The 24,597-nt window shown below is 44.5% G+C and overlaps 3 protein-coding genes across 10 annotated transcripts in view; 1 reads left to right on the top strand and 2 right to left on the bottom strand.

Annotated features, from left to right (window-relative positions):
- Positions 1-1,957: 1,957 nt before the first annotated feature.
- On the bottom strand, positions 1,958-12,039 carry egln2 (egl-9 family hypoxia-inducible factor 2). 4 transcript variants are annotated; one of them, XM_088381444.1, is made up of 9 exons: positions 11,098-12,039; positions 10,824-10,885; positions 9,804-9,877; positions 8,933-9,143; positions 7,106-8,497; positions 4,422-4,541; positions 3,878-4,014; positions 3,575-3,642; positions 1,958-3,473 (listed from the first exon to the last, which is right to left on the bottom strand). In XM_088381444.1, the coding sequence occupies exons 5-9, from the start codon at positions 8,267-8,269 to the stop codon at positions 3,421-3,423; spliced, it is 1,542 nt and encodes a 513-aa protein (XP_088237570.1). In that variant the 5' UTR covers positions 8,270-8,497; positions 8,933-9,143; positions 9,804-9,877; positions 10,824-10,885; positions 11,098-12,039; the 3' UTR covers positions 1,958-3,420. The 4 variants fall into 4 exon arrangements, 3 of the variants coding, with proteins under 3 accessions (XP_088237570.1, XP_088237572.1, XP_088237573.1); XM_088381446.1 differs by lacking the exon at positions 11,098-12,039 and having other exon boundaries at positions 10,824-10,887; XR_015859531.1 differs by lacking the exons at positions 9,804-9,877; positions 10,824-10,885; positions 11,098-12,039 and having other exon boundaries at positions 1,958-3,155; positions 3,292-3,473; positions 8,933-9,253.
- On the top strand, positions 11,093-13,097 carry tmem160 (transmembrane protein 160). The gene is made up of 4 exons (XM_088381448.1): positions 11,093-11,449; positions 11,527-11,551; positions 11,936-12,028; positions 12,231-13,097. Exons 1-4 carry the CDS (start codon positions 11,234-11,236, stop codon positions 12,563-12,565), a joined length of 669 nt encoding a protein of 222 aa, XP_088237574.1. The 5' UTR covers positions 11,093-11,233; the 3' UTR covers positions 12,566-13,097.
- Positions 13,098-16,832: 3,735 nt separating this feature from the next.
- The window catches only part of npas1 (neuronal PAS domain protein 1), a 60,143-nt gene continuing 52,378 nt past the window's right edge, over positions 16,833-24,597 (bottom strand). For 4 of the 5 annotated variants that reach the window (XM_088381407.1, XM_088381408.1, XM_088381406.1 and 1 more), the window contains 7 exons: positions 24,044-24,224; positions 23,862-23,977; positions 22,593-22,789; positions 22,059-22,165; positions 21,719-21,866; positions 20,130-20,242; positions 16,833-20,007 (listed from right to left, as the gene is read on the bottom strand). In XM_088381407.1, coding sequence (XP_088237533.1) covers positions 18,944-20,007; positions 20,130-20,242; positions 21,719-21,866; positions 22,059-22,165; positions 22,593-22,789; positions 23,862-23,977; positions 24,044-24,224 — 1,926 coding nt within the window. In that variant the 3' untranslated portion in view covers positions 16,833-18,943. The remainder of the gene's footprint in view (positions 20,008-20,129; positions 20,243-21,718; positions 21,867-22,058; positions 22,166-22,592; positions 22,790-23,861; positions 23,978-24,043; positions 24,225-24,597) is intronic. The other variant, XM_088381411.1, reaches the window with a different exon arrangement.

Here is a 24,597-nt window from a genome sequence, read left to right as displayed (position 1 = left end):
GCAGTTAGAGGGATTTGTTTTTCAACCTAGTGAGGCGTTAAAAAACTTGAGGAAATATGTACATTGTGAAACACTTTGAAGCAATTTCCAGGAGTTCCTGTCTTTGCACATGAATACAAATAAAGATTTCTTTTTTTAAATACTCCTTGTCAAATTGCCTCGTGGTGTCTGAAGCACCTGTTGCAAATTTGAGTTACCTTACTGTGTTTCCCTTAAACATTTAGTTGACGCGTTTATTTAGGAACTACTTAGTCATGCGGAACTTTACACTGCTCTCGGAAATATTTTTTGTATGATTCTCAGTAACACCAGTGACGTGCGGTGAGGTTCATGACTGGGGAGGCATTGACGTCACCCCCCTGGTAAAGTTTGCCCGGCACCTAACCGTGTCACAAAAAGGTTAGGGAACGCTGCTCTAGTGTGGCTTTGGGTGTTTTCACACCTGGACCCTTTTAAAAGAACCTAAGTCAGGCCTCCAAAAAGTGGACCAAGAGGAAACAAACTCAGTTCTTTACAGTGCAAAAAGGCGAAGTGAACCCAGTGCGCTTTGTGTTCACAATGCCCAGATTAGGTGAACCGTACCGTTGACTTTTTAGCGAACCGTACTGAGACCACCTCCTGAGGTGGTTCAGTACGGTTCGTTTTAAAGGGGTCTGAGTACGGTTGGCGTGTTCACATATGCACAAAAAATGCTGAGTCATCGATCTGAGTTCGTTTAGTCAAGTCAAGTCAAGTTTATTTGTATAGCCCTAAATCACAAACAGTCTCAGTGTGAAAACACCCTTATTCATGATTTAATTTGAACTATTGTTATTAAAATCTCATATCACTTATATCTTCACACATCAAAACCCTCAATAAAGCACATGGAATCAAAAACTTGTTTTCGATCGTGCCTACCACTCCGTTTGCTGAGAAGTCCCGTTGTCCGAATCACCAACCTTTTAACTCCGGAGTTGCTCTTCCTTTACTGACGACCTCCTGCTTCGACCGAAAATCCATCGTTGAACATCGTTTGTAATCCTCCATTGTAAAACGAAATGTAAAAACGGAGACAACAAAACAAAACAAATGTAAAACGAAATAAATGGACGACTGCTCCTTAGCTGTTCTCTGTTAATTTTAATTGGAGATCTCTTCTTCTACATGTAGGCGCATAAAGCATCCCGGGCTCACTAGCACCCCCTGCCATAAGGCTAGAGAACCTTTTTTTCATAGCTTCCGTAAGGTCTCTTTTCAAAGGGCGCACCCTGAGCCAACAGACTTATGTGCACTTGGATTTATAGATTTGCTCTACTTGACGTAAAGAGTAACAAGTTAGAGGGAACGCATCTTTGCAATACACCAAAAATACCACTTTGAGGGATTATTTTAGTCTAATCTACATTGTTTTACATTTTAGCTTCCTGGCTCGGTCCAATTTTTAAGGTTGCAGTTTTAAAGGCGTGTAACCTGTACAGGCAGTGACTCGTCCGTCATTGTGGCTTTTCTGCCCCCTGGTGGTTTATCAGTACACTGCATATGCCATTGTTTGTCAACTGTTATGGAGCAAATGAGCCACTAGGGTGTGCTAGAGGAAAGGCCTATAAATGCTTCGTTACTTTAATTATTTAGCTTACACATTGTAGTCACATAGTGATAGTTAACAAACAGAACCGGCTAACTAAAATACAACTTTTATTTAAGAAATTATAAAATGTCTGTGAATGGAAAAAAAAAGGCAGGGATTACTAGTATAAAGACAAACAGGAGACATCTCTGAATTCACTTTTAAATGCCAGCAGTAGGCCAAGTTGGATACTTGTGTCAGTCAAACCGAAAACTCGTTTACTTTATGAGAGCTTACAAAGGCCAGTGTGTTCCTACAAAATGAGGTAAGGGTCATTGCTATTCTGAGTGTCATTTTGTGACAATGTCTTTGTGTTTTCAAAAAAAAAAAATGACAAGAGCCACAAAATGGAGGCATTATTAGTATGCATTTAATCTGTATTTCTTATTTTCACAGAATTTCTTAATTTTTTTTTTGATTGTTGTCAAGCATTAAAAACAAAAAACAGGCGTTATTGCATTTTCATCAACTACAACAGCCAGTTAGGGTTGAGTCTTTTTTTTTTCTTCACAAACACTCATTCAATTGACTCAATAAAGTGCTTTGTTGTAAAGTAACCTTTTTAACCAGGCTAACAAACAATTGTGACCTTCGTCAAGACAGTAGATCTATTATGTGTGCAAATACCCTTTGAAAAAGTCTCAACACACACACACACACACGCACACACGATTTGCATGTGTGCTCAGCTCCGCCGTGCTTACTATTGTTATTAAATAAGAAAATAAGAGTCATGCTAATCTTAATTAGCATATGAACTCACCAGCACATGCACATTGTACTGCGATCCAATAGAAGTAATGAAACCAAAGTCATCATCAGGAATACATGCTCGTTGTTGGTGACCTTATTTGGCTATTGACTGTGGATCGCACGCATTTTCAAATTATTTTCAGAATGCAGTGCAGTTCTACGTTACATTAATATTAACTACAGAAAACTTTTTATTGGGGATTATTTGGTTTCTGAAATAAGCTTTTAATGAGTATTATGTAAGAAGAATATTGCTGGACTAGGAACTTTTTTTGTCAAAATGTAAACACTATAATGGAAACTCAAGAAATATATAGATCTTTTTTTTTAATTCTAACTACAGTTGTATTATCTTTCAGGATCTGATTCACACCTACATTTTGTTCTTTTCCTGTTGTGTTAGAGCCAGCACGTACGCACACACGCACACACATACACACATTAACACGAAACCCTGTTTGAGACTATGAAGCGGCGTCACTTCTGAATGTTGAGTGAAACTTTTTCCTCATGTTGGAACTTTGTAAGACAGCCATCGAATGGAATCGAGAGAAAACAAAAGGCCACCTTGGAGTCCGATGACTTTTCCATTTTGTGAGGATGCTGAGTACTGTGTGGACAAGTACCATCTTCTCCTCACTGTCAAGTTGTCAAAGTTCTCCATCGTGGCCATTTCACATGCAAGCGAGAAGTCACCGCAGGGGACAAAAGGTTCCGTTGATGAGTGGACGCTCCTTGTGTCTCTTTGATTAGCGTCAGAATGTTCTAGTTTGAAAAGGGATTCCTCACATGACTGACAAAGTAAAAGAAAAAAAGAAAAAAAATCAGTTTCTTCCAGTTAATCATCCTCTTTGAGGATTCCGTGAGATGTCCATAGAACAGGAAGGTTTCATTTTCCACAGGAGAGGAGGGGGGGAGCACGGGCTGACCTTTATAAGAGCAGCACGGATCGTTCTGCACGAGCCAGTGACGGTTTAACTCCCTTAACTCCTTTTATAGTCTCCATTAAGAACCCAGACGGTGCTTTCATGCTCCCTCTGCGGTGATTAGCGGGGGATTCATGTCCTGCTGTTCTGACTGACAGGCACTTGAACACCTTTCTGTCCCGTTGCTATGGACGCAGAGGAAGAGGAAGAGGACATTTGTCACAATTTAACACGAGTGACTTAAGAGCCCATTAACAAGGGGAAGTTTTTTTTTTTTTTAGCTCACCTAGCTTGTATTTCTCTTTTGCTTCTGCTCGCTCCTTGGCATCAAAGTACCAAACTGTGATGGCGTAGCTGAAAGACAAACAAGATTTGGATTATGAGTTGACTCCTGTGGGGCTGCTTTGTTTATTCCTGTCTCTCGTGTGTGTGTGTGTCTGGCCAACACGAGCCCTGCAATTGAACCTTCCTCCCCCCCTCCCTTCAGGAAACACATACTTCCTCCCTTTGACCCCACCTCGCCCCCCAGCACTGAGAGTAGGACAGATGACGTTCAGTGACGTGAATGAAATTACCGGTCGTAACTCACCGAGTGGCGAAGGCGGGTTTGACTTCGTGCGGGTTGCGGCGATCGGACCAGAAGATGAGCAGACGGTCAAACGAGGGTTCGATGTTTGCCACCACTTTTTTGCCTTCGGGGAAGATCTGCAGCAACCCTCCTTGTGTCTGTCATTATATATATAAAAATAAAAATAAACTTTTTATTAATTATCAATAATTCCCAAAAGATGAGTTTAGACCGTTTGTACAAAGCGCTCATTTCATTTTTATGATGACATGTTATTTCAGCGGACACTTTTTGCTCAGCTAACTAACATTTAGCTACAGAATACATTGTTTATGTAATCACGGGTTCATGATTGTGCAAGACGGGTTGATACTTTACTGATTATTCTTTATCTGCATTGTTAGCGATGGCAACCGATCCAAACAGAGTGCATTCTTTAACTCTGTACCTTACCACTCCAGCTCCAACATTTTTTTTTTCCATTTCAAGTGCTTTGCTGCCATTTTGTAGCATCTATAGCCTATTCTGAAACTCCCTTTTGTGGCTGTTTTCTTCATTGTCATACCTTCACATCCCAGTTCTTGTTGAGATAGTAGATGCACGTGATGCAGCGGCCGTCGCCGTTCGGGTTATCCACGTGACGGACATATCCCGCACCTTTACCCGGATAACAGGCAACCATGGCCTAGGACAACAAGAAAAAAAGTGATGATTAGATTTGTTTGTTCAGCACAATTACATATTATGAAAGGTTTCCTCAGTGCCAAAAGCATCGAACTGTGTGAAAGTTCAGCAACTGGTCAAGGCTATTATGGCCACATGGAAATCCACAATGGAAACAATGGTCTCACGCTGGTATTTCCCCCACTTGACGCCCGTACGTCCGAACCGGAGCTGCGTAACTCTTCAATGTGCATTCCGAAATAGCCTTAAAGTGTGCCGTGAAGTGAAAACTCCAACAGTGGCGTGATATCATGTTTCTAAGATTTCTAAACATCTCCGCTGACTCAGCGGTTTCACAACTATTGTTTTACTGAGAGATGCTGAATGATGATAGATAGGAAACATGCTTTTTTTTTTTCAATTTTCAATTTTTTTCATTGAGACCAGAGTCCATTTGAATTCTAGAGTGCCAATTGGCCGCAGATGTTATGATCTTCATTTTCCATTTCCTGGCTAATAACTGTCAAATGGCGTCATCACATGAAACCATAGTCGTGCGTCATTCGCACTAACAGGTTCCGCGCAGTTGCGATATCGATTCGACTCAGTTCGCTTAACACCGGCTACAACAAGAGGTGACACCCTGAGGAAATCAAAACAAAGATTTCCAGCACAACCGCCACCTGTCAGCGGTTGTCAGTGAGGCGGGACCTGAGGGCCTCCCACTCATGTTTCTCATTCCCAGAGAAGTAACTTTCAATTTGTGCCGCTAGTTAACTGCCCACGACCTTCATTTGGATTGATCCATCATCCATTTCGATTGCACTTGTCCTAATTGGTGTTGAGCTGGAGCTTAGCTGACTTCAGGTCACATACCGCTTGCCCGGATCTGATCCAAAGTCTTGATAAAGTAAGGCGTAAAAAGTACAGATATCTCTTTTCAAAATATAAAACAGCTACATCGATTCCATTGTCACACATGCACTCAAGTGACCCAGAGGAGCCCGAGCACACAGACGCTTCCGCAAACAAACGTCACGCCGCGATTCTATCTCCGGTCCTCGGCTCACGTCACATCTCTGCCGAGAACGGTGCCCGCGGTAAATGAAGGTCTAATTAGCATGGAGCGACGCGTGCCCATACGGATTCATGCCTAGCGTGTGCCGGCCACATGCCCGACCGATCCCATCCGGTGGCGGCCGGTTTGGCAGATGATGCAGTTCTGCGCAAGAACAAAAGAGAGGACATTTGCTCCATTGTGTGTGTGTTTTGAAATAATAAACTCGTTAGAGGATGTATCGGTACTCGGACAGCAACATAAAAGGACGGAGCTTAAATCCAAACAAAAGCACAGTCTACATCTGTAGCTGCGAGTTGTGTAACAGCTGTTCCTCCCAGCTTGGCCCGCAATGGTGGCACCACTGAGCAGCAAAAAAAAAAAGGAAAAAAAAAAAAGGGCATTTGAGGACGAGCTGCTGCAACAGACGCTTCCGTCAGCGGCACAGATTTTGCTGCATGGCTCCCAAACTAAAAATACCGCAAAACTGCTTTCACGTGATGGTGAGCAAAACAACAACAAAAAAAACACACAGATGGACCTTGGTCCTGTTGACTGAGAGTTTGGGCATATGAATATGACACACTGCTGCTGCTCATGCAAATCTTTCAGACAGCTTAATCTGTATTGGTTTGTAAACAAGGAAAACCCAAAAAATCAGTGATCTGTGAAGGAGCCAAGTCAGAAAAGAAATGTTCAAATCTGGTTTTCAAAATGGATCCTACTGGTTGTCAAGGACCACAGTGACGTGTTCTAGTGCAGCCCGCCCTGATTCTCCCCCTCGCTTCTTTTACTGAATTTCTATTGCGACAATGTCTTATGCAGTCTTTCGCAATGACCTTGTGGAAACTTGGCAATCTACCAAAGTTAATAATACACTAAATGAGGTCATGTATAAAAACCACCTAACCTTGGGTAAGCAGTTGGAAAAAAAAACTGGATGGATGGTAAACGGACCATGACACAGTTCAAATCCAAAGGCATTAAGAAAATGTTACGTTGTCAGAAATGTTAGCTAAGTAGGAGTCCCTTGAGGCATAATCTACACTTAAGACATTCACTGCCATTCAAATCCTTTGAAATCTTTCGCCGTCATTGGTAGTGAATGAGTTAAGTAACAACCTTGAGGGGGAATGTTCCAATGGAACAGTCCAAATGTGTCAAGACTACAAAAGCAGAACTACTTTGACAGACTGATATTTTCGGGGAAAATGATGTCACATTGCTCCTATGTTTTTTTTTTTTAAACTTCATAGTCAATTAAAGTGCAAAAATAAGTCTCAAAGGGAATGAAATGGACTCATACTAAAGTTGGCGTGCGTTGCCTTCAAAGCCACAGATAGCTGGGCCGATTTCCAGGCGATAGAGCTTCACGCGCATTTTTCTTCCTCTGGGTGCCTGCATGATGTGGGCACTGGTTGGGGCAGGCCGAAAAGTTAGCTGAAGGCTGAGGTGGGACGAAAAAGATCTGCCCCCTGTAAAATCTGAACTTCAAATATGTTTATGGGGATTTCAAAATAATCTCTCACCTTTGTGCGTCCGTTGATGACACAGTCGCCCAGCTGTCCATTGGCCGCGCTATACATGATGGCCTCGTCGATGAACGACATCAGACTTCCGATGTGCTTACACTCGGGTTCGTGTCCTTCCACCCAGGCGATCTGGTCACCTCGGATGCTTCGAGAGGGAATGCCCCTCTGGCTCACCAGCTGCCCGCCTCGGAATTTTCCCTTCTGATTTAAGACTTCGACCTCTTCCAACACTCGGTTGCCCAAGGCCGGGCCGAGAAAATTGTCCTTGACGCAAATGCCGTAGTACTTCATGCAGGGAACGATGTACTGAAGAGCGACACGCTCAGCTGACGAGATGTCTGACGGCGGAGGTGTTGGGATTCCGCCGGTCTCCACGGGGGAGGCCTGACTGCAGTCGTACGGGGGGCCGAGGGTGGCCGGCCGGTATATGTTGTGCTGGCTAATTTGAGGCGGGGGGGCTGTCTGGGGGGTGACACACTGGCTGCTACCCAGCTGGTCACCATGGCAACCCTTACTGCCATCAGACGTCAGTCTGCCACCTGAAAAGTTGTGAACAATACTTCCGTCGGCCAATCTCCTTCGCTTCAAGTCAGACTCCACTGAGGTAAAAACGGCGTCCACGGGATCCCCCTGCCCCGCTGAGAGAGTCTCCGAACCCAAATCCCAGTTCTCCCCGCCTCTTTTCTTTTGTTGCTGCTGTCGGGCTCTTAGGTCATTATTGATCCTCCTTTTCAGAGCAGGGTCCGCATTCTGTAACAGACATGCTCTGCTGGTGAGGGGGCCCCCCGAGGGCCCCTTCATCCGTGCTGGGTTCGGTGTGTGGGCCAAAGCGCCCTCGGGGCTTCCTTCCACGGACAGAGAGGCAACGCCACCGTTGTAGAGCGGCACGCCGGTTCTGCATTGTTTGCTCGGGGTTGCGAGTCCACGCGGGTCGCTTTGGGAGGCTAGACCCGCCAGAAACTCGTCGGCGGTCGGACCCCCTCCCAGCACGCGGCGCAGGTCGTTGATCCCCATGTCGCTCGGGTGCGCGTGCACAATTTCAGCGAGCGTAAGAGCGAGCTTCTGGACGCCGATCCTCCTTTCCTGAGACGCTGCAACGGAAAGCGATGTGCAAGAGGCAGAGGTTGGCTTTAAGAGATCCGTGCCTCCCAAAGTCTCCATTTCACGTCTTCATGCGCTGAATGTGCACGTAGCCCACGTCCGCCCTTCATCTTTTAGCTGAGCGGCTGGGTCGTCTGACAGAGAGGAGCTCTGATGCAACCACTTTCATGTCCGAGTCTTGTTTTTCCTGCTTTGGCGACAAGCGTCATCTGTTTCTCTGAACAGGAGAACTAGGCTGCAGAGATGCTCGCATTATTCTCGGAAACATTTTGAGGCTGTCTTGTGTATCTGTGAAGAGTAAAATGAGACACGTTAGGTCTATTAATAGCATAGCATAGGTCATTTATCATTGAGTAGGCAATAAAAGCAGAGTTTATTGGTGAAGTTACTGTTTTTATTGGCGAGCTTTCTTTCTATAATCTATGTATTTTGAAGCTTAAGGCACATTATTGTCACTACGCAACTAGATTGTCACAAAACAAGCTTATTTTAAGTCTTTTCCACTTAAGTGGTTTATATTGTCACTCAATAAAAAAAAAAACAGACACTAGTCAGTTAGCCTTTAAACAACATTTTGTTTAAATATGTTAACATATGGCTGAATAAGTTTTAGTCATCAGATTATTCCTGCAATAAATACCTGAATCGCTTCAGCCCAATACAACAATATTTGCAAGTTTAAACTCCAAATGTATCGGATAATCCGGATGTGCTAGCACTTACTTCCAGCCACGGCAATGCAAATGTAGTGATGAGCGTACGTGACGAGCTGCGTGTACGCATGTTATTTCCGGAATCGTCTACTCCAGTCAGCGGCGCTCAGCTCAGCTCAGCTCAGCTCAGCTCAGCGTCCTCGTTCGTTCGTTCGTTGCTTCCTCCGCACGTACGTTGAAATCGTGCAAGCCAAGTGATGGAAGGAAACGAGTCCACTCGACTAAGGCAGGGAGAGAGAGATGCGAGATCGACTGTACGTGTTTCCCCGTGAGTGGAGCCGAGGTAGTCTTCTCATCTTCCCACCCCCAACTCCCCCTTAACTACCATGTCCACTCCCTCTTGTCACCACGCGCTTGGGCCATGTGAGGACCAGTCGCCCCCCCTCCTCGCTACTATGGCACGTACCGCCCACTGCGAAGAATATCAATAAATTCACCTTACTTCAACCAGCCATCGTGTCATAAAAACGATACAAAATTCAATATAAAAGCACGCCACAATATGTAAGACGAAAATGAGTACGTTTTGCAACTAAATGAATAACCACCAACTAGTTTGGATTTCTTTTCCTGCCTCATATAGGCATAAGCATGTTTCCAAGATTGTAGATTGCTTATATTGCTTGTATGCAAAATGAGCAGCGAGGGCAAATGAGGTCAAATCCGGGAGGATTATTGCTTCACCCGTTGGGATTAGGGACACATATTGACATAGTACTGCCATGCGACCTGAGCATCAGCCTACACGTAGATTCCGAAAAGAGCATGTTCTGGTCATCAATCGTTTGAAATTGGCATGGATTACAAGGATATATAAATTGCTCTTGTTTGCAGAATACTTTCTTTTCTGGAATAAGCAGTGTGGATGTCATGTAAATTACCATTAGGCCAGGACGCAGGTGGCCGACATGTCAGAGACATCCGAGCTGTAATGGTGGCAAAACTAAGCAGCATCCTAAAAAGAAGGAAAAAACAAGTTTGCAAGCATGCACATTCAAACACCTGCGTTATTAAATAATCCCACTGAGCTTTTACATCCTGTCACCCATTGTGCCCTTACAATGCATGCTTTGACAGAATTCATGACTTGGAGAATATGAGCCTTTAACCAAAGTAGTTGCAGCCCTAATTTGTCGCTGTTGTTAAATTTGCTTCACTTCCTTGTTGGATTTTTTTTTTCTTCCTGTTATTGAGTCTTTGCCATGCAAGCTCAGCGCTCCCTACGCAGCTGGCTCGAGCATCCAGAGTAGTGCAGCTCTGCACGTATTCATCTCCTCCTCCTCCTCCTCTTTGTCTCTATCTCCCCCACTACTCTTCACACCACCAGAATGAAGCTGAGAGGACAGCAGAGAGTCAAAGGAAGGTGAAAGGCCAAGGGGTTGCTGACTTTTTTTGGGGGGGGCAGGGTCTCCCAGTGGTCTACAAGATAAATTTGTATGCACAGCATTAGGAATGCTTGCACCATCTCCAGCATAATCACAAAATATGTTTTATAATGGAGTGTTACTCGAACACTAATTTCATTGACAGCTGGCAAAAAAACGCAGCACTATCTTGAATTTCATGACAGTGCAAGCCGAGTTTAGTTCGCTGTGAGGGGTCGAATTCAGAGGTCAAATTTCATGTACATGGCAAAAAAACTATCTTCAATGATCTTTATCTACCAAGGTAAGGCAGGGAACATTTGCAATGCTAACCTGGCAAACAAGGCAAATCACCATGGGTCTTAAAATTGTTGAGCAAACAAATTTATATTCCAAGGTTGAGGAATCCCCTGTTCGCAATTGTGAACATGTGTTGTGTGTCCAAACACCTGCTGTTCCATTGTGTGAGGGAACAGCATGCAGAAAAACAGCTGTAAATCACATCAAAGCTTTGGCGTTAGGAAAGAACATACACACCTCGAGCTCCTCCTCACACAGTGAACAATCAGATATGAGTTGTTTCAAAGTCCCAAAGGTCTCTCTAAAAAAGACAAAAGACCCTCAGGAAGTGAAGACATGCGAGTACACAAAAATATCTCACATAATCTCTATCAAAAATGGATAGAAAAAGTGTAGACACCCCAGTCCTGTCTTTTTGGCTCCACCCTGTGTTTTATTCCGCGACCTGCAACTTTAGTCTTTGTTGTCTTCTCTTTTCGACGCTAGAGGGCGCTGCGCAGATTCTACTCACCCAATTTGCTGCCTCCTCCCGATTGGTCGTCGACTCCGTCAGAGTTCAAAGTTCGGCACGGGGTCGTGTTGATACTTTTGTTTTCGCCCCAATCCGAAGCGCGTTCGAATTTGGCGGTTCTCCGACGAGCGATGTGATGGCCTTCCTGCGGTTGTTCATGCGGCGCCAGTTGCCCATGGTCGCGTCACATTTGTCCCGTGTCGTGGCGAGGCTGCCGAGACCACCCGACGGCGGGTGGCAGGGCACCACGCGGCGGCAACTCACGGAGAAGGGGCCGTGGGGGAAGAACCGGGCACCGGAGCTACCGACGCAGCAGTACCAGCTGACAGAACTCGACAAGGCGGACGCTTTGGTAAGCAACCTGTCTTTACAGCTTCCATATTTCATTTGTTGTTAGTTGAAATGTGCTTTTTTCCCCACCCCCGGCAGATGCTGAGGAAGTCTCACGAAACGGGTAATGTAGCAAAATACACACGCGTGACACTAAAAGCTGTGCAGAACTTGCAAACATTTAAAGACAAGAAATCAAAGTGGCCCAGATCTGTACTGCTATAAATCCTACTTCCGTGTTCTGAAGGGGGCGGTCAATTCTCCTAAAGGATTAAATGAGAAAAATACTCAGAATAAGTTGGGGATAGCCAGCTTTCGGGTGATATTTCAGGATGAACACAAAACACACTACAGTTGAACCTTAGTTACCTTCATTTTATAACTTTAGTTTATTAGTGACATTTGTCTGTGTTAGTTTGTTCCCCCTTATCATTGGCAGTTGTAAGAAACTCCAGTAAAGTAGTAAGATAAAATTGCAAGAATTTTTTTAAATTGAATTGTTTTGCAGGTTTCCTCTCCTGGTTCCGAAATGGTCTGCTTGCAACCGGAATCGGCGTCATCGCCTTTGTGCAGAGCGAAGTGGGACGAGAGGCAGCATATGGTAAGTGAGCAAAGCAATTATCGCCAATGCTTCACAAGAATCTTACTTTTGTTCAATTATAATATTACAAGAACTACACTTAAATAAATGTTAAATGTTTATTTATATATGTGATATTTCTAACTCTTCCAGTTCTCAATGATTCATACAGCCATAACACATTTGTCCTTAATCATTTGAGGGTGTTTTTGTTTTCCTGCAGCCTTCTTCATCCTGGGCGGCGCCTGCATCTCCTTTGGCGGTGCCTCCTACGTGGGCAGCCTCCTGACCCTGCGCAGACTGATGCTGCTGTCCGTGCCGGCCCTGCTGATCCACGGGGCGGTGGTGGGCAGCGTGATTCTCTTCTGGCTGTGCGCCGTATCCCTCTACATCGGCCGGCTGGAGGTGGAGATCATCCACGAGGACGACGAAGACGATGAGGGTGAAGAGTGCCAGGAGTGCCGCGATAAGCGCGAGCACAGAAGCTACCGAGGCTCGAGCCGCGACAGGAGGCACCGCAACACCGACGATGGGGACGGCAAGGGCCCTGACAAGTAGACGGCTGTGCGATTGTGTGTATCTTTGCGTTTGAATGCAGACTCACTACAAGCCAACCTAAAAGTGGGCGTTAAAAGGGCCAAAGCCAACAATGGACTTCAATAACACGGCACCTTTTTTTTTTATACACCATTTATCCCACGCAACATTATCTCCACTCTCAGGCCACAACATTAGGTACACTGTGCAGTCATACCTAATAGTGTGCTGTTAGTGCAAATCTGTTTACTAGACTGTTTGTTGTTTGCATGTTTCAGCTTGGGCTTTAAAAAAAAAAAAATATTTGTAAATGTGATTCAATAAGGGCTTAGAGCAACTTTTTTTACAGTGGTTGTCAGCATTTTATTTTCAAACAATCTTAGCACTTTGTTCAGCTCCTGAGTGGCAACTCTTAATATAGGCTTGAATCACAGTTGGCAAAGTGTTACACCTCAATTGGAGGTTGTATGTGGCGTCTCGGGTTTATTTGTATTTATTGTTTACTGACTGGTGTACACGTTAGACTGTGAAATAAAACGTGACACGAGCCAAAGTGATTGTTTCTTGTTTTGTTTTCACGATTTAAGTGAGGTTCACTTTTAAAGTGGAGCGACCGGGTGGGATTACAATTCCAACATGACAAGTGACGTTTGTCTTTTCATCTTGCAGCTTCATGACAAGGAAATAAAAACTACAAATGAACAACACCAAGATTGATACTGCAGGCAGACACCCCCCCCCCCCCCCCCCCGCCTTTCACATACTGTAAAAATGAGAGAAGACACACTTTCAGATCCAATGTATGAGAAGCAGCATGTATGCCGTACATGTGTAATTTTTATAATGAGGCTAGGCCATCATCTGCATGCATGAATATATCAAGTGCCTTGTGCTATCGGCGTGGGGGGAGGATGGCTAAAGGGAGAGGGGGTGCAAGGGTCTGGTTTGTGATAACCCACCCGCTCGGCGAGGGCGAATGTCCGTGATATTGCTCCGCTGTCTAAATTCACCTTCCTCTGTCAACTCCAATCGTGGGCGTGTTTCAAACTAGGGTTTAGAAAGCAGGATTTCAAACTAGGGTTAGAAAAAACTAAACTCGGATAGAAAGTAAGGTTTTATCCTCTCTGTCCTTTTCGACGTACTGAGTCTTATTCTTCTCATCTTTTTCATTTTCTTCTCTTTCTCCTCTGCGTCTGCATGTGAGCGCACGGGTCTGCTTTGCATGCAGCGGGCTGGCGAGGCCTGGCGCCTCGAAAGGGCAGGGCGCCTACAGGCGAGAGACGCATGCTCACTGACAAACAGCGTCCATCTGCGACCTCCAGCGCACAGGTTCACTTGGAAAAAGACCCTGGAAGTTCAAATTGCAAATAGCGCCGCCTCGCATGCGTCATCTTGAGAGGAGATTTCTCAAGTGTGCGCAGGTGCTAAATGCCAGCAGTATGGATCACAGACCAACTGTGACAGGTGTTTTCTTCCTCCTTGCATCATTTTCACTACCCTCCTACAGTTTGGTGATTAGGTAAATGCTAGATGCATTGTGTAGATGTTTTATCATCCTCTCATCTTTGGTGCTTTGCCTACCATCTAACAATCATTAAAAACTACAAACATGGAGCCTGAGGACTGTAGAAGGGGGTTGGCTCGGAATATTATGCTCTTTTGGCCCCCGGGTGTCGGTCGGAACACGGGAGGGAGGTGTGGTTCGGTTTTGGTTGCTTTACTGAATTATTGGGAAGTAACAGGCACTGTGGCTCATATGGGCGAAAGGGCAAAAGGTCATAGGCACACGTTTGGTCGGAAGGATGTTAGAGCAGGTGTGTGTAATGCACATGGGTGAGTGTTTGGGTGTGTGAATGTGATTGTGTATGTATATGTGTGGTGTGTGTGTGTGATTCTTGTGAAAGTGTGTGATTCTGCAACAGACAGAACTACAGCAAGTCAATGCTCAACGTCTGACGTCACACAACACTAATAGACGGTACACATCACATAACTGCGCGTAATGGTTCCGCCATACTAAATAATAATAAATGAAGCACTCTAGACAACACACCAAACATAAGTCATCGAGACAAAATACATTTACTGGCGACCGTTAGTCGCTGTGGCGCTGCTTAACGGCTACTCGGACGATGCGAGGCAAACTGAAGAGAGCCCGCCGAAGCTATCAATCAAACGGCGCACAAACGAAACAAACCAAGATCAGACAACCGGCACAACGGTAGACAAATCAAATGTTTGACTTACTTTGTGGCAAAGACTCACACAATTACAGCAACACGCTCCGTCGATAGCAGCAACTTTTAGCTTACCGCTACCACGAGCTCCGACGATCGCGATAAGCTAAAGTAACTCACGCGAGACTTAAGGTGCAGTGACGTCACTGTCCAACTTTTTGACCTCAACATTGGAACCTTTCTAATAGTCATTTTTTTTCTTTTTTCTTTCGCAGCTTTAGTCAACTCAATATTTGCCGAAGTTCAGTTGCTAGAGAGCAAGTCTTAAAAAAAAGAAGCTTCAAACACTTTAATCCCATCTGAAATTTGGTGTCCAACTCAATGTTAAACCACAAGATTGACACATTTTGTATTTAAAAGTGTCTTCAAATTTGCTAGCTTAATGCAAACATTTAAAGGGAATTGCTGTTTGCAGGCTAACGAAAAGCAACAGTGCGCCAATGTAACATACCTTTGAGCTACACTGAATTTTTTAGCGCTAATTGGTAAGGTTTATGTATTTCAATTGCATGAATGAAACAAAGAAGAAAGAGTGGATTTTTTTTTTCTTTTTAGTTATGTCATTACCGTATGTTTTTATCAAGCTATTTACAACCTTCTCGGCTCTTCTCTTTCTGTGGCCATAATGTTGTTTGTGTACACTTCAGCTGTGCAAATGTTGTCTACACTTACTATACAAAAGGGAGCAAAATGAGAAGATAAAGGCAAAAGAGCAGCATGCATACATTGCCACCGCAGTGTACACTCCATCCATCCATCCATCGGCTTTAGCACGTACAATGGCATTTTCTCCCCAACAACTGCTCTTGTTTAGTATGCGCTTCCTTTGGTCTTGAGGAGGAATGATCCTCACTCTAATGAACTTGGGCCTGCCACTTGAATGTAAAACAGGATTTAACCCGTCTTCAATGTCAGAGCCCCTCCCTGGGGCTGCTTCAGACATCTCGCACATGCATAGACGTGCACACACTGGCAAGGCACGCTTGCGTATGATCTCTCAGAAGACAAACGTCCGTACATCCATATTGTGTTTTTGTCTTCATTTCTGAACCCATTTAGTCTTTGTTGAATCTATCAATTCCCACCGCGTGGCTTTGTGTCAAAATTGAATACTTCTGTTTCCCTTAAAGAAATATAGCACAGTATGATGCTTCGTGGATTGTTCTGTCTCCTCCAGGGGACACCTTGGAGACAATTCGTATAGAATATTTCCAAGATAGAAGCAGCCTTTCATATTTGGTCCCAAAGGTTTTGTCTTTTTTTAAAACTTTACTTTTTTTTTTAATTTGTGAGAGTGTGAAATATACACACTGTTCAGTTGATGCACAGCACAATATATAATTTAGTGTAGTAAGTTTTTTTTTTCCCCAAAGTCCATGAGCTTCACTACCTTGATGTCGTGAAACATCAGAAGTGATTCAGAAAAGGCAGGTGAAATTAGTGCATGAAATTTCTACAAAACAATCTAAATATCATCTTCAAAATGTACAAATTATACTACCACAAAATTATCCCGACAGAAGACAAATGTACGTCTAAGTGTGACATAAAACTTGTGACATAAAATAATTTTTGTACATTGAAAGCAAAAATGTATGTTTAGAAAACAATTATGTATAGAATATATTTTATTAGATTAGAAATTTGACACCATATTTACTTTTATAAAACAAACAAGTAGTTATTTTCTTTTTATTTAATTATTTGTAAATGATTAAGTATGTTTAGTCAAATATAAAAAGTGCCTCAAATAACTTGTGTAATTAAAAATAAAAATATAACATTCGATGAGAGCTCTTATTATCTAATTAATTGCATTTTATGTTGGCTCAGACATACGACGTTACAGATGTGTGTGTGTGTGTGTGTGTGTGTGTGTGTGTTTATAAGTTAAGTGCTCAGATTGATGTTTTTGAACAACATGATGAATGATGCAACAACTAACAAGCCAAACCTGTGCCCATCCACAGAAAAAAAATACAATCATAAATTCATTTGCACAGAAAATCAAAACAAATACATAACAAATAACGCCAGAGAAGAGACTGAGCTCCTCTAGTAACTGGAATATTTTATTGTTATTGTCATCTGTATCACTGCTTCTCTTTTTTTTTCTTTACATTATTCATTTTGTTCGATAAGCGGCTGGAGTATTCACAAGGATGCGAGGATAACGTTAGATTCACAGTGATAGGCAAAAGGGTTAGCTATTTAATTCAATTAAAAATGACACACACACACACACACGCACACACACACACACTCGCACGCACTTCCAGAATCTGTGTGCTCACTCTTATGACAAGTGCATTATGTCAAACATTGTTCACATTTTCTGAATTTGTATATTTCAGCACAATTGAGCAGTGGGGGGGGGGGGGAAAAAAAGAAAAAGGACAAACAGGCATGACATTTTTTGACCACAGCAGATAAAATGAACGTCGCTGTAACTTTACATATTTATTTGCAGGCTCTCAAAGTGCTGAAGAATTCAAATAGGCTTCATTTTTATACTAGTATTCAAACTAGGTGAAGATTTAAAGAATCATTTAAATCTCATCACATTTTTCACAGTTTTATAGCAGTTCTGGCTGGGTCCTTTTTTTTTTTTTGTAAAAACTATCAGTGAAAATGACTTGAAGTTTCCTTTTTTTTTTTTTTTTTTTTACCTCTTCTATTCAAGTGAAACCCCAGCACATGTAAAAGTGACGGATGGGGCTTTTATTCCCCAGTCGACTGACACCGAAAGTGTCTCCTGACCCGACTGTGACTTTAATGGCTGTCATTTTATGACCCGTTTTTATGCTCCGTTACTTCATCAATGACTATTTATTCCCTCGGCTGCACGGCCGAGCGGCTACGATATTGCGAGCGCTCTTGCGTTGTTTTCTGTTTTAACAGGACCGCGTTAAGCTGCGTGAAGTGCTTCCAGTTTGAATTTTCAGTTAAGTGCTAAAAATAAAAAGAACGTTTTTCCACCTTTTAAAATGATGAAGGAAACCTGTCAAAATTTAACATAAACCAGTAAAAAAAATTCACCAAGTTTTGGGGTTGCTTTGCACAAAACAATAAACACCCAAAGTTCCTTTTTGACACATAATCCGAGTTATTTTTGACCTAATTATTTTTCAGACAATTTCCCTCGAAATGATTATTTTATTGCCTCATTCTAAAAACAGTTGGGTCAAAAATAACTCGGTCTGGGGCAAAAAAGGAAGAGACTACTACTTTTGGGGGTATTTTAGTACAAACCAATTAATTTTTTTTTTTGGGGTGGGGGTCAAAGATAACCCAATTTGGGTCAAAATGGACCGACTGCTACTTGGGTCAATTTGACCCAACTTTGGGGGTTTGTTGTTTTTTTGGGGATCATTTAATACAAAACCCAAAGTGCTTTTTTTGACCCAAATGTTTTTAGAGTGCTCTATGCGGAAACAACACAATTGAAATGATGGCTTTCATACACAAACATTATGACACATTAATCGTCAAGAAAAAAGCATTTTGTTTCAATTGCATTTCCTCCCTTATATATGATGGAATGTCTGGGTGTATTATTATTATATGTTTGTCCCCAACAATGTGCTTTTAATTAATATGACTCCTTTTTTGTAACGATTTTGAATTAGAATACAAAAATCACCTCCATTCAGTTTGAAGGAAACCCTAGAATCAAAATGTCACCCCAAAAGAGATTAATTATATAATACTGCAGTAATAAAAATCCACTCCAACAAGTGTCTTTTTCTTTTTTTTTTTTTTTTACTGTGAGAGGGTTAATTGGGTTAATTGGGGTGATGGTTGAGAATGGGTGGGGAGGGGGGGGCTTGCTGTGTGAGCTGAGGGTCATCATGGTTGTTGTCTCTATTTACAATATGGCTTCTCTGAGCGGAAGAAACGCAGAAGTGGTCCGGCGAGTTGATTATTTTGTTGCAAAAGTCTCCAGGGAGCTCCAATCAGAAGCCATCTGATTATTATTTTTTGTTTTTTTTTAGTTTCCAAGAGTCGCTGTCAGCCTGTCCGGCGGCGATAGAAACGTTCCCCCAGCGGCGACGTGTCACACTTTTAACATCGTGGTCGTTCAAGTCCAATTAGCGACGTCCTCCGAGGCTTAATGTCCTGACACTTGCACACTTCAACGTCTTTTTTTTCCCTCCTCATCTCAGTCCTCCTCAGAGCCGGCGGCCCCCCGCAATCCGTTCATACAGAAGGGAAGTCCGGAGGGGAAGGGGCTGTCCGACGGAGAGAAGCCGCTGAAGGGCGGCAAGCCGGCCAATCGCTGCAGGTGGGGGAAGAAGGCCGGCGGGGGCCCCTTGTGGTGGTCTGAGCGCAGCTGCAGCCCGTCCCCGTGTCCGACGCCGTGGTGGTGGCTGGGGGGCAGCTCGGGGGGAGCGTAGCGGATGGTGCTAGGGGCGTACAGGCTCTGGGGGCCTTGGGGTCCCAGGGCCAGGGGGTGGAAGAGGACCCGTCCCGCTGCGCCCCCCGCGGCAAGTCTCTGGAGGAGCTCCAAGTCGGGGCCGCCGCCGCCGCCCGGCCCGCCGCCCCGACCGACCGCCCCCGGCGCCGCTCGCTCCTCACGCGGCAGGGGGGACGACACGGGCATGACGGGTGACAAGGCCGGGGAGGGAGGGGTGAAGAGGCCTTTCGGGGGGGCTTCGCTGCTGGAGGAGGAGTCCGGCATCGGGGTATTGGGGCTGTCGCCGTTGAGGCTGCTGGAGGGGGTGTGTGCGTGAGAGGGCTGGGGCTGGCTGCTGTGAGAGCCCCAGCGCCCCCCGGTGGCCAGGGCCTCGTGTTCCGTCTTGATGCTGGCGGACGGGGTCACCACGCTCTTTAGCTGCTGGATCACAGCTCGCCCGTTGTGCACCCGCCCTCCTCTGTCGCCTCTCGTCGGGGCGTCGGCCCCCCTGCTCGACTTCCCTCCACCGCCGTCTTCTTGTTTCAGTTTGTCGCCGTCTTCCCCCTGCTCCCACTCGGGCTCCTCGTCTTCCTCCTCCTCGTCCTCCTCGCCCTCGCTCTCGCTGGCCAGGTCCGAGGAGGCCGAGACGCTCTCCTCGGCGTGCCGCAGCTCGTCCAGACGGCGGCGACTCTCAGGGGGGGCGCCCTCGGGCTCGGACCTCAGCAGGCGTTTCCTCCTGCTCTCGGATTGCGCGGCGGCGGTGGTGAACTTCTCTCGGCTTTTCGTGTCAGGGTCGCTCTTCCCCGCTGAGCTCTTTGCTGGCTGGGAGCCTGAGGAGGAGCATGAATTGGAATGGAATGCTACAATATTTCTGGGTGCATGTTGTGGTGGCATACGCTGGAAAATAAGATTTGTCTCAATAAAACTATTATGGGATGTTGCAATGTCCTACCTCGGCCCTGCGGGGAGGTGTTTGTGGGAGGGGAGCTCACTCGAAGTCGCTCGGCTCTGACGCTCTCCGGCAGCTGCAGCAGATCTAGAGGCGTGTCGGGCAGCTCCGTTCGACTGTTGGCGTAAAGAAAAATCAAAATGAATCACGGAGAGGAGATGCCAATTTAAGGGAGTAATCACTCTTGCGGCAACCTCTAATAAGTGGGCCGCCTTTGTCACGTCAACATCACACGCCAAGCCCAAACAGTGGCACGTGAGAAGCACGCACACACACACACAGCACAGCGCCCACCTAGCAAGCAAGAGGCACGCTTTTCTACCAAATAGACGAGGCTGTTGGACAAGTTAATGAGCTCTTGTAATTACAGCGCTAATTAACTAAAACACTATTCAAGCCCCAAAATTCTGACATCCGTTGGTCGTAATTATACGGCCTCAGCCCAATTAGCATCGACATTCAGCCTTCTCTTGTTTTTGTCTGACTGCTCCGCCGACTCAACACGGTATTATGCACTTCACGTGTGTGTGTTTCCTAATGAATGCGTGGAGAAAAGGGAAATAAAAGTGAGGGATTTATTATTGAGCTTAAGCTGTGGTCTAATGTTTGTGTATTAAGTGTGTCCTTCCTTCTGACAGTCTGACATTAAACGTTGCGTAATTGATTTCAAAATAATTACCTAATAGCAAAAGTGGCCGTCTATGTATTTATACTTACGCCTCATGTGAGACCTCTTTACGTCAAGGTTTCATGACATTGCTAAAACAATTACAATAAATAGATTTTTAAAAAAATGGAAGGGTGTAGTTCATATAATATACATAAAATGGAATTCTGTTCAAAAAGGGAAAAAAAAAATAAATACCAGAAGATACAGTACATAAAAATGTTCTACATATATAACGATGTGAGAAATGAAAAAGAAATGAACTTGATCGATTCCAGTATACCTCGTATGAGACCTCTTACATAAATTATATAGAAATGAAAATTCCACAAACGAATAAATAAATAAACCAACATCAATACATTAAAAAATAATGAAATCAAGATTGCACTAAAGAATTTACCAAACTATAAAAATGTATTAGAGAGAAAAAAATCCTTTGAGTATTATAGAAATAAACATCAAAGTAAAACTTTTTTGATAGTATTTAATTTTCACGTACAGCACTTTAAATTGTTATAATTGCCTGTTTTTAAACATTTAGCTACAACTTTGAGTTAACCTTTATGTGCAATGCATGCTAATTGAATCATTATTTCCATACATCCTATTTTGAGGTGCCGTGTGAATGTTACAGGGCTGAAATAGACTTTTTAGGACTAACATGTCCAGCTCTTGTATTGTGCTCAGGTGATAACGCCAAGGCCGTAGATGAGTGCCTTTTGGCATTTTTCACCATTGAATATCTGTCAGCGCTTAAGCCATCAACTTTAATGGGCCCCGATGATGCGTTTTCTTTCATGTCGCCAACATTTTGCAGGTACCCTCATCAGCGGTTGGACTCAGTCAAACCTCATTCCATCACTCTTGCCTTCAAAGCTCGTGTGAACACAGCGTGGTGCTCCGCTTTGCTCTCCAAACTGACCTGAGGACGCAGTTGACCCAGATGACGTTGCGCTCGTGGGGCGCTTTGTGATTTATGGACACGGTGGCGGTGGACTGGATCCACAGGTAGCCGCCTCGCTTCTGGAGCCAGCGGTAGTAGCCCGTCACCACCTGGCCTTTCCGCAACACTGAGATGAGGAGACGGGGAGGAAAAGCCTTAAACGCGGGCCAAGTCGCTCTACCATGTTAATCGCTCCCAAAAAAAAATGTCAAATTTAAAAGACTTTGTTTGTTGGTGGAGGCACTAGAGGGCGCCAATGACACCAGAACAGAATGGACTCAACAGGCGTTCCTTGAAAAGTGTGTGCGAGGACACTCACAGTCTTCATGGCTCTGCCGCAGGTTCTCCAGATCCTCCACATAGATGAAATGGTAACAGGTGCGCCCCACCACCTCTGCGGGCGTCAGGTCCATGTAGTCAGATATCCTGCAGGTATACACAATCGCTCAGTCAGTCAACTCAAATGAATTTAAAATCGCAATTGCAATATTGAGATTTGAGAATAATTGTCAATTTTTGGCTATGTGAAGCCCTTTGAGACTGTTTGTGATTTAGGGCTATACAAATAAACTTGACTTGACTTGACTTGACTTGACTTGATTGAGTGGAAAATAAATGTAATTATTTTTTAAAATATAGGAAATACAAAATACAGGAATACAAATGCACTTAAAGGGGAAAGACAACTGACTAAATCAGAACAACTAACATTAAGAGTAGTTTGAACATTAATTTGGTGATACTTTTACATACCACTAGAGGGAGCCCACGTACCACCAGCAGTACTCTCGCCACACTTTTTGATCATCACGAGGGGGCAATTACAGGTGAAATAACTACTATGACACTTCACCTGTTCTCGCAGTACGTGACCTGCAGGTCCATGTTGACCCTGAAGACAAACATGTGACTCTCCATGCGGACCTCGTTGAGCGTGGAAGGCGGAAGCGTGTGAGCCAGCGCCACCATCCCCATCGGCCGGGGCATGGACCGTGCTGCGCCAGGGACGATGGCGAGCCGATAGCGGATTCTACCCGTCACGTGGATCACCTGATCGTTCAAACAAACACATGCACACACAAAACGAGAGGAAAACAATTAACACATGCTAATACGATTGGATCCAAACTAGTGAATAGAATCCCATTTAGAAAAAAGAATGCAGCAGCTCTGGCTTTGCGGAGCAATAAAAGGCGGCGCGCAGCTATTCAGTGTGAAATAAGGTCAAAGCAATAAAACACGGTGAAAACGACCATCTTGACACTGCTGTGAAACACTAGCAGAGCAAAACAAAGTGACAAGGCACTGCTTGTTATTCCTTCATGCAAAAAAAAAGCAAGGACACGGAGGACACGGCATTAGGTACACCTGCACAATCAATGACGCACTGCAAAAACATAAAAAATGCTCAGTTTTGACTTTGAATGTTGCCTTTGTGTTTTGATGAGGTTTTTCCTGGAACCTGGTAAAAATATGCACGTTAGTAGGAGTGAATGTGTGTTTTGTGTAGAACACACCCTGCAATTGACATATTGTCCGGAGTGTGACTCAGCTGTGATAGACTCCAGCAATAGGAAATGCATGGCTAGATTACATTGGCTTATAAAAACAAGGTCAACTGCCAAATGGTCCCAAGTCAGGTTTATTGTGTCATCAGTCCATCGCACTAAAAAACTGAATGCAGTTTTATCCTGCAGGCAAAAAGAGCATTTTCATTTAAATTCAGGTTAGGTGTGGTCTTTTATGGTTGGTTTTCCAGTTTAGATCTATTTCGGAATCGGGGGACACAAGCAAATCTTTACTTGGGTTCAAAAAGTAGGCTCAGCAGCTGCTATGCATGGCATTAAAACCTTTACACGTAAAAAAAAAAAACATGTATAAAAATGAGTAAAACATGCATTAGCATTTTTCACCAAAAGACTAAAATTACGACAGAAGCTAACGCAGGGAAAATTGATTTTAACAGTGTGATGTATGGTAAATAAAGAACATTGTGAGATTTTTAACTTTGATATTGTTAAATGAATATGCCAGCTGTGCATATTTGCAAGAGCAGATTTTCTTTTGCGTGCCTAACGAAGTTCCCGGTGCGGTGCACTGTATGGAAGAAATAACGAGCGACCTTGTATCCGGACGATTTGACGTGCAGCCCTCTCTTGGTGAGCGTGGACTTCATGCGAATGAAGAATCCGCGATCGGGAGGTTCATCAGCGGAAGAGTGAGGACTGGATGGCGCTGCTGAGGATGACAGAGCGTCGGATTAATCACGGACCTTCATCTCGCTGGGCGCCGCGGGTGGCGTACCGCTGGGCTCGGGCGTGCCGGCCAGGGAGGAGGCGGAGGCCGAACTTGAGGGCGCGCTCTCGGGGCCCACTTGGCAGCCGGCCTCGGCCCGCAAGTGGGGCCTGATCCCCAGCCGCTCGGCCATCTCCACGTGGTCGGCCGGGTGGATGTAGTCGAACACGCTGCTGCCCGTCAGCTCCACCTGAGGGCGGACGCACACTCTTGTTCACAAAAGCAAAACAAAAAGCACACACTGAACACAGCGCCACCAAGAAAAATCAATATGTGTTATGACAGGAAAATGAAAACCTTGCTGTGGGTTACAATTCAACGAGGAGTGTGGCGCTTGTACGACAACCCCCCCCCCACCCCCCGCGTCTCAGAGGAGCAAGTGACGACAGTATTACTCAAATAACCAAGCAAGATAAAAATCAATTGTATCCGCTGATTAAAAACGGTTGAACTCTAACTATCTCCTGAGGTGGCATCACTATTCTTCTTCTTCCACACTGACGTCCCACCCTGCTCCTTCATTTAGTCGCTGCCGGCAGTCCATCCCGGCAGGCATAAAGAGC

This window comes from Syngnathus floridae, chromosome 7, assembly GCF_059516105.1.
Source record: "Syngnathus floridae isolate MCC-2025c chromosome 7, RoL_Sflo_1.0, whole genome shotgun sequence".
Taxonomy (NCBI): Eukaryota; Metazoa; Chordata; class Actinopteri; order Syngnathiformes; family Syngnathidae; genus Syngnathus; species Syngnathus floridae.
Note: the sequence above shows the minus strand (reverse complement) of the source record. Positions and strands in the feature narration are given on the sequence as shown.

Excerpts from the sequence above, each read along its gene's own strand:
- tmem160 (XM_088381448.1), top strand. The coding sequence starts at position 11,234 with ATGGCCTTCCTGCGGTTGTTCATGCGGCGCCAGTTGCCCATGGTCGCG. Across the intron at positions 11,450-11,526 it reads TCGACAAGGCGGACGCTTTG|ATGCTGAGGAAGTCTCACGA; the intron begins GTAAGCAACCTG and ends CACCCCCGGCAG. Across the intron at positions 12,029-12,230 it reads GGGACGAGAGGCAGCATATG|CCTTCTTCATCCTGGGCGGC; the intron begins GTAAGTGAGCAA and ends GTTTTCCTGCAG.
- egln2 (XM_088381444.1), bottom strand. The coding sequence starts at position 8,269 with ATGGAGACTTTGGGAGGCACGGATCTCTTAAAGCCAACCTCTGCCTCT. Across the intron at positions 3,643-3,877 it reads AAACCCGCCTTCGCCACTCG|CTACGCCATCACAGTTTGGT; the intron begins GTGAGTTACGAC and ends TTTGTCTTTCAG. Across the intron at positions 3,474-3,574 it reads AAAAGAGAAATACAAGCTAG|CAACGGGACAGAAAGGTGTT; the intron begins GTGAGCTAAAAA and ends CTGCGTCCATAG.